Source organism: Garra rufa, chromosome 16 (genome assembly GCF_049309525.1).
Source record: "Garra rufa chromosome 16, GarRuf1.0, whole genome shotgun sequence".
NCBI classification, from domain to species: Eukaryota; Metazoa; Chordata; class Actinopteri; order Cypriniformes; family Cyprinidae; genus Garra; species Garra rufa.
Window position 1 is genome coordinate 29,406,830 of NC_133376.1, and position 9,602 is coordinate 29,416,431.

Sequence of the window (9,602 nt, forward strand, 5' to 3'; positions counted from 1 at the left end):
CGGGCACACCTCTACGTTGTGAACTTCAACATTGTATAATGCATAACACTGCGTTAAGCCATCGTTTATCATTATCATTACTTAAACAAATAAGGCAGACAGACAGTCAAGCTGCATCAATCACAATTTTTAGACTACATTGCACTCACAGCTGAACAACAGAACTACAGAAACGCAAGTTAGCCGGTTACCAAGACATGTGCGGGGTTGTTACACAACATAACGTACACAAAGACGTATTTTGAACGATCGCTAGAAAATACAATCATCAATTATTAATCATACTTACAGGTAGAAGTTCAGAGGAGCAAGCCGGTCCAAATAAACTGGGCACTGATCCATTTTTTAAAACCAAGCGTTTGGTGAATCCCGCGTTGTAACGTTACTCCCCAAGATTGGAAAAGCAGTCATCAGTAAAATGACACGAACACAGCACAAGATTGGAATTGTACTGCTGAGGTGTTGTTGAAAAAATGAATGTTAACCACTCATTCTTTGTAGATTACTCTTTCGGAAGGGCATATAAAACAAATTTACTCTCACAGCGCAGGATACAGCATCTTCTTGACATGATGTAATCCACATGAAAATTGTACTGTTTGTGGGCGGGCAAGTTGTTCGCGACATAGAACGTGGGCGGACATTATGCAAATGTGTAGTTTGTGACGTGTGGCCGTAACACAAAAAGATTCAAATTGCTGACGACTCGTTTAGGCGAATGTGAGCCGACTCTTTTTTTTTGATAGACAAAAACTTCATTTATCATGCACTGTCGGCGTCACAACTTTGCAGATAGTTTATGTTCACATACAGCTACATGACACACTACATGAAATGTCATATTTGAAAAGGCATAATAGGGGCACTTTAATACAGTTAAGGTCAAAATTTTACATCCTCCTTTCAGAATCTGATTTTTTTTTTTTTTTTTTTTGACCAAAATAAGAGGGATCATACAAAATGTATGTTACTGTTTATTTAGTACTGACCTAAATAACATATTTAACATAAAATATGACTACATATAATCCACAAGAGAAAATAATAGTTGAATTTATAAAAATGACCCCCATTCAAAAGTTTACATCCCATTGATTCTTACCTTACTTGTTCTTACCTAAATGATCCCCAGTGTTGTTGTTTAGTGATAGTTGTTCAGGAGTCCCTTGTTTGTCCTAAACAGTTAAACTGCCTGCTTTTCCTCCTTCAGGTCCCACAAATTCTTTGATTTTCCAGCATTTTTGTGTATTTAAACCCTTTCCAATAATGACTGTATGATTTTGAAATCCATGTTTTCACACTGAGGAAACATGTAAGTATCTTCTGTAGCCTAAAATATTATATTTAGGCAAAATAAGAAAAATGTACACATCTCCTTTCTCTTTCAAGTTTTCACCAAAAAAGATGGATCTCAAAATCATACAGTCATTGTTGGAAAGGAAAACCAAAGAATTTGTGGGCCCTGAAGGATTTTTCTGAAGAATAGTGGTCAGTTTAACTGTTCAGGACAAACAAGGGACTTATGAACAACTATCACTAAACAACAGCAACAAAAAAACAAAACAAAAAAACAACACAGCTGTGGTTCATTCAGGTAACAACACAGTATTAAGAATCAAGGGGATGCAAACTTTTGAACTGGGTCGTTTTTATAAATTATAAATTATTTTCTCTTGTTGACTATATGTAAATATCTTTTATGTATCTATTCAGGTCAGTACTAAATAAACAATAATATGCATTTTGTATGATCCCTCTTATTTGGTCAAATAATTAACATTTTGCTGATTCTGAAAGGGGGATGTAAACTTTTGACCTCAACTGTAAGACCCTTATTTCTCAGCTGGGATCGTGTAGAGCCTAGAGGATGGATACCCGAGCCGAGCCCGACGGTACCCGACGGAACCCGACGGGCCGGGCCGGGTTCGGACAGATATTTAGAAAGGAAGCTCGGGTTCGGGTCGGGCTCGGTTACATCAGCGCGATAGTGCGCCTGTGTTATAACAGCGCTTTTTGCCCCGTGTGCACTGATGCGCTCATCTGTTGACATTTCCGAACGCCTTCCAAAATGTCCAGTCCCAATAGTTTGCCATGGTTTATTCAGGGGAAGTGTGCAAAAAACTAGATGCGTTGGGAGCGTTGCCTGACGTGTGCGGTGTGAACGCACCAAAAAGCAAGCGTTGCCAGCTTCAACGTACATGCGTCAAACTAGATGCGTTAGGTGCGTTGCCTGACGCAGACAAAGTGTGCGGTGTGAACGCACCATTAATGCTTGTCGGGTTCGGGTCGGGCTCGGTTACTGCTATGTCGGACGCGGGCCGGGCTCGGACAGAAAAATGCGGCCCAATCCGCACTCTAGTAGAGCCCTTTGAACCTGCCTTGAAATTGCAATTTGGACCTTCAACCCACTGGCTCCAATTGAAGTCCACAATATGGAGAAAAAACCTGGAATGTTTTCCTCAAAAACCTTAATTTCTTTTCGACTGAAAAAAAAAAGACATTAACATTTTGGATGACATGGGATATTTTTATTTTGGAAGTGAATTAATCTTTTAAGAACCAATAGCTTCATGTGGTGGCTTTCGTGAGGTTTTGTATAACCTCTGTCCCCTGTGATTCTTTCACAGCCCTGCCATGCTATCTGCTGCTACAAAGCTGTGAAAGTAGGATTGTGCCTTGTAGGCCCTAGAGGCATGGGGAATCATCATTGGAAAAAGCCAGTCAGTGTTGTATTATAGCATCTAAGTGGTTTATCTAAGAACTTTACCCCAAAAGATGTGTTATTGCAGTCTGTCAATCCAAAGACTTGCAGTGGAAAATGCCAGAAAACGCAAACACAAAGTTGCATGTGAAAATGTCATGGCATTCTTGATTATGACAGAGGCAGCCCGCGACATATCTCTCTGGTTTGTATTTCGAGTTTGTGCCATCATGGGATATTCATATCTTAGCTATGGTTATTTGAGTCTCATTTGCTTAAATGTATTCTGACCAGCATAATAGTTATGTGGTGGTATTTGTCATTGCATTTGTTGTCCTGTATATAGGGCAGTTCAAGTGCAGAATACGGTGAGATTAGATCTCTGACTAGGACAGGTCTGCAATAGGTTTCCATCTGTACTGTTCTAACCTTATTACAAAGCCTAAGGGGCCAGTATTATATCAGTGTCTGTGGCACGGCCTAAGCCCCAGATCGGCGTTATTGTGTGTGTTTGTGGTGGGGGGATGGACGGGGTGTTTGTTTGTCCTCATTTTGTGTTGGCATGATTGCTGTGCCATTTGTGTGACTGTGAATGTTTAATAGGTCACATCAGGAGTATTAAACTGAATTGGACAATATTAGTCTGTCTGTGTGAGATGTTTTGATATGTGACCCTGGACCACAAAACCAGTCTTAAGTAGCATGGGTATATTTGTAGCAATAGCCAAAAATACATTGTATGGGTCAGTATTAAGTAAAGATCATGTTCCATGGGGATATTTTGTAAATTTCCTACCATAAATATATCAAAACTTAATTTTTTGATTAGCAATATGCTTTCCTAAGAACTTAAAAGAAATCTTTAAAGGCAATTTTTTCAGTATTTTTTTTTTTTTTCAAATTGTTGTATCTCGCCCAAATATTGTCATATCCTAACAAACCATACATCAGTGGAAAGTTATTTTTTTTTAAAAAAAAGAGCCTTATGACTGGTTTTGTGGTCCAGGGTCACATATGCTTTCAATGCAAGCATGTTAACAGATTCACACAATTTTCTTGGATATATCTCAATATAACTTCTCTCTCCAAAGGCACTGGAGACATAGTGGCAGTCATGATCACAGAGTCCTTTGGAAAGGAGATTCTGGCATTTCTAGAGAAGAACCAGACTGTGTTGGTGTCCGTGATGGTGGGATCACGAGGGCTCCCCAAGAACATCAACCGTGGCTCCTTGGTGTTCGTCTCCATCTCCTTTATCGTGCTGATGATCATCTCCTCTGCTTGGCTGATCTTCTACTTCATCCAGAAGATCAGAGACACCAGCGCACGGGACCGCAGTCAGGTCTTTTACAATACACACACAGATAAACTAGCCTGGGATTTCTGCTTCAGTATTCTTTTGCAGCTCTTTTGAAAAAAAAAAAACACACATAAACACACTCTCACCCTCAAGCTTGCATCTGAAAACCTTGCCAGATTTTGCCTCTCTGATATTTACCAGGCGTATCTGACCTTCAAGAACTTCCTGTGTGTTCAAAGATAGTAGTAAATGGCCCAGCCTTCCCAGCTCATGAAATCTTAATGCAGAAGTGTGTGTGTGTGTGTGTGTGTGTGTGTGTGTGTGTGTGTGTGTGTGTGTGTGTGTGTGTGTGTGTGTGTGTGTGTGTGTGTGTGTGTGTGTGTGTGTGTGTGTGTGTGTGTGTGTGTGTGTGTGTGTGTGTGTGTGTGTGTGTGTGTGTGTGTGTGTTTGGTGACACTCTGCCTCTTCAGCGTCTGGTTTTACACACACAGACTCATAGTCCTTATTACTCCACTGTAGTATTGATGTCTCTCAGCCCTTTCACTTTTACCAGACCTCTAAATTTACTACTGGCTTTAATAAGGATGTATTAACCGCTGCCGGTGTAAAGGTGAAATATGTAAAATCACAATCTCTTATTTACCAGTTAGGTTTAAAGTAGTAGACACAGTTTATACTATGGAGGATTGAAATAAAAAATAGTGAGTGCTTTTAAATGCAAGGCCTTGCACAGCCTAATAACCTGACAATGTGTAAGGTTATGGAAACCTTTTTTAAAGGGGTCAAGTCATAAACACTGTCAGCAAAAGCTCATTGGCACATGTTATCCTCCCATTAACCTGATTTTGCTCTGAGCATCTTTGCCAGCATAATTATTGCTTATTCATTCTTGTTAATACATGTGTAAATAGGTTTTCTTATGTGTGTGTGTGTGTTTGAGTAATCAGCTACCATGATTAAAAAAATATAATAAGTCAGCAAGGGTGCAATACATTATTCAAAAGTGATAGTTAAGAGATTTATAATGTTACAAAAATGTGTATTTCCAATAAATGTGACCCATGCTGGCAATGATTCGGAATGAGCAAATTTCTTTTTTATTTTCACATTAAAATACCTTCAAAATGATATATGACTTGTTGGAATCGGACCTCAAAACCTCAAATTCGACCAAAACTGACATTTTTCAATTCTTTTGCCTCATTTTGCCAGCATGAGTCGCAAATGCTGTTTTTTTTTACTTTCTATTCATCCAAGAATAATAAAAATGTTTCAGTTTCCACAAAAATATATAGCAGAATAACTGTTTTCAACATTGATTATAATATGAAATGTTTCTTGAGCACCAAATTGATTTAGAATGATTTCTTAAGGATCTAACTATAGAGCCCTATGAAATCCTTTTAATTTTTTCCCAAATTCATTTTTTTTTTTTTTTTATTGGATCAAAGGTTTAATGGTTAAATAAAAAAATAATAAGCATATGTAATTAATTGAAATCGTTATAAGCACACAATAAAACAAAAAGTATTTTTGTTACACTTTAATAATTTGTTAAGGCCCTATACATTTATTTTCATCTCAAATTCAGTTTTATTTTGATCAAATTCTGTATTTTCCATTCATTTTAACGGTTTCATTAAATTTAAATAATTAAACGCATCTCTAATTGATTTTATTTCTAAAAATATAATTTAATTATTTTATTTTATTTTTTTCAGAAATTTTCAGAAATACTGTGCTGTGTATTTAAATTGTTTTAGTAAATATATATATATATTAGGGGTGGGACGATACAGGTAACTCACGATTCAATTCTGTGGCGATATGTGGCCCACGATATCGATAATATCGCGATTCACGATATCTACGATATTCAATATATTGGAAGAAATTTCATCAACGATATATGTGACTGAAAAAGAAAAAAATACCCATAATAAGGAAATCTTATGCATTTATTAATGCCAACATTTCCAACACTGTGCAAAGAAATATGCATTTGCATAATAACTCACTGCCTCCTGGTCTTAAATGTAAACACTGTACAGCTAGACAGATAAAAGTGCCTGAACATTAAAAAACAACATGAACATTAACTAACATGTGTAAACCATGATACTGAAACGTCAGTAGTAAGTTACTGTAAAGTGCTTTATGTTAACCTGGACAGTGGTCTCATCAATGCATATTCTTCTTGAGGAACACTAACGCCTGTTTCACACATACTCCGTCTGCAGTGTGTATGCAGTCCGTGTGCGTTACGTATGCGATGCAGAAGCAGCACGGACTCGTTTTGCTTTCACACAGGACACGTTTGCAGTCCGTTCCTGATCCGCGGCTGTTTACCACAAACACACCATTTATCCGTTATTTTGATTTCAAATACAAACGTGCTTTTTCAGCATTGTGATACTCTTTTATCACAGTACACTAATACAATTCTAGATATATTCACGTTTAAACTCAACGTATAATAACAACGTATTATTCAATGCACTTGCACAGCAACCGCGTGCAGTGTGAACGCTCTAATCCGTTAACATGGGTGCGGAAAAAAATACTCAACGCATAAGCACTGCAGACGGAGTATGTGTGAAACAGGCGTAACTGATCAGCATGCTCAACTAGCGGGTGCGTCTTTGATTTGTTTTTCGTTATCTTCCGCCATTCTTCTCACTTCTCTTTTTTTCTGCGCTTCTTCTCTGATGTTGTAAGATAACTTGTGTTCTTCACTGGCCGCTGCTTCCGCCACTTTACGCCTATTTACTCGAACAGCGCCCCCCGCAAACAGAATGGTAGATATTGGGTAGTGACAGTGACACTGACGACGGGTAAATTAATCATTTGTGTTGTAATAAAATATCGATATTGGCCGTTAGTGTATCGATTATTTATTGCGACAGAGAGCACAACAATATATTGCAATATCGATTTTTTTTCCCACCCCTAATATATATATATATATATATATTTTTACAAATTCTGTTTTTTCCATTTTAATTTATCCAGTCTCTGTTTTAATGGTAAATAGATAAATAATAATCAAAAAGTATGTCTAATTAATTGAAATAATTAAACAACTTTATTAAAAGTGTAACAAAAAAATACATTTTTAAGACCCTATAATATATATATTTTTTATATTATTATTATATTTTTTTGATCAATTTATTTTTCTTTTCGATCAATTCTGTGTTTTCCATTAATTTTTTTAGATTCCATTTGAATGGTTTCATTAAATTTTAGTAATCAAAAGCATTCTCTAATTAATTGATTTAATAGAAAATTTTTTGTTTATTTATTTAAAAAAAATCTGAAATGTGTATTTACATTTTTCTAGTAAATATTCCTTAAACATATTGTTTTAATAATATTTTTAGTAGTAGTAGTAGTTTTATCATTACATTCAGTAATATATTTCTGTCACAGTTTCTTCAAGTTAAACCAAACTTTTATTTTGACTGCTGTGAAGACCTTTGAGTTTCTGTTTGTTTATGACATGTTAATGGTTTTTTTCTCAAGAGAAACTGCTAAATGCTCATGAAGTGACTCTCAGGGTAGTTTTGCAGGATTCTTATTTAAATAGTTTTTTTTTTTTTTTTTGCAGCTTACTATTTACAGACACTAGTCCATATTGTGTTTGGATTTATGTAAACTGACCTACAGTATTTTTTATTTATTCATCCCAAATATGGCAAGTTCTTAAAAGTTAATACAGTAAATTCCTTTTTTATGACTTGACTCCGCAATTTGCACATCACGGAAATCATAGGACCCTATAATATTTCGAACAAATATGCCAGTAGTGTTTCACAATATTACGATTTACTGTATTTTTGATCAAATAAAAGCATAACTGGTAAACAAAATCTCACAGACCCCAAACTTTTGAAATGTAAACGTAAGTTGAGTATTTAGCTGATTAACAGGTCATTTTAGTGTTTTGGTCCCGTCTAATCAAATCATAATTGCAAACATTTATACACGCATACACACACTTATGCTGTACCTCCCATTGACTTCTATTGTTTTTTTAATTAAGCTTATTATAATTAGTGCTGACTGACCCCCCCCCCCCCCCCTTGGCATTTTTAGATTTTAATTAAAACATCATTTGGCCATTTTATGAACCGTACTTGTGCATCATGAGTCAGTTTTAAGAGGTTTATTTGTGTCTATATTTGTGAGGACATTTTGAGACCCCTGCAAATATAGCACACACACACACACACACACATAGAGTTTAGCTAGCACATATCCTTTGGCCCTGGTTGCCCCAATGGCTTTTTCTGTAAACTGTCGGTGGTAAATCACTGAGCTGTTTATTTAGCAATAAACTGGCAGAAAGAAGACCGAGGACATCTCAGAACAAACACTCATAAACACACACACAGACAATGAACTGCCCATCACAGGCAGCACTTAGACTCTTTTATTTATGGCCCTCTCTGTCAGGCCTTTCACTAACCCAGTCTCATTTGCTTTGTACAATCCTGATAAGACACTCTATGTTGCTTTTATCGCAATTAATATTGCTAATGCTTTCTCCTCTGCATCATTATTTAGCTCTACCTTGTTTATCAGAATCTGAATTGCTTTTTTTCTCCTGTTCGGAGTCTTTTATTCCCCAAGTTTGTTTAGTCATTTTAATTTTCTGTTTCATTAAGTCAAGCTGTGAATCTAAAATGATGTGAATTACTCTCTCCTCTCTGTCCTTTGTTGCTATAGCGACGGCTGGGCGATGCTGCCAAGAAGGCCATTAGCAAGCTGACTACCAGGACAGTAAAAAGAGGAGACAAGGTGAGGTCTTTTGACGTCATCGCTTGTTTACTTTTCTCAGGGCTCGACACGATCCACGTCGTGTCCGCCAGGCTATAGTAAGCAGCACTGTGTCCTATTATGGAACTGTTTGTGTAGTTCTCCATTCATAATGCATTTCTGTATTCCATGAAGGACTCGCTAGACACGTACACACTGCAGCTAAATATGGTTGTTACTATTCTTCAGTATGCACACAGCTTGGTTATTTACAGCTGAGTTCAACAACTGAATTAACTCCTGAAAAATACAAGTGTTACAAGCTTATTTACATCAAATCTCCATTCTTGCTGTCTAGCAGTAACCATACATTACAGTCTACACAGAGGGTATGCGGTTTAAAAGCAGACGCCTAAAGAGCATAAACAGAACACGGCGCCTTTGGAAATTGCTGGATGGTGATACGTATCTGCTCACTATTATTACTTTAGAAAAGGCAAACTCAGAGAAGGTTAAACTGTTCAAATCACTGTTTTTGTTTACTGCAAAACAAACAATGCTGCATTGCATATACTGGTTTAGCAAAAACTAATGCACAGTAAATGCATCGTTTCTTGCATAATCTAATGCATAATATTAGTTTTAAGAATTTAAGAAATTAAACAAAAGTGACAGTAAAGATATTTCTAATGTTACAAATAATTTTTCTTTTTTCTTTTTAAATTTTTTTATTCCAGTATTCTTAAAAAGTATGACAGTTTCATAAAAATATTAGGCAAAACAACTTTGATAGTAGTAAGTGTTTCTTGAGCTGCTGCTGCTGAAAATTGAGTTTTACCA

The 9,602-nt window shown here is 36.4% G+C and overlaps 1 protein-coding gene across 3 annotated transcripts in view; it reads left to right on the forward strand.

The window, feature by feature from the left end:
- rnf130 (ring finger protein 130) overlaps window positions 1-9,602 on the forward strand; it is a 65,793-nt gene that overhangs the window by 29,664 nt on the left and 26,527 nt on the right. For all 3 annotated transcript variants that reach the window (XM_073820616.1, XM_073820617.1, XM_073820618.1), the window contains exons 4-5: window positions 3,793-4,043; window positions 8,733-8,804. In XM_073820616.1, the coding sequence (XP_073676717.1) occupies window positions 3,793-4,043; window positions 8,733-8,804 (323 nt within the window). The remainder of the gene's footprint in view (window positions 1-3,792; window positions 4,044-8,732; window positions 8,805-9,602) is intronic.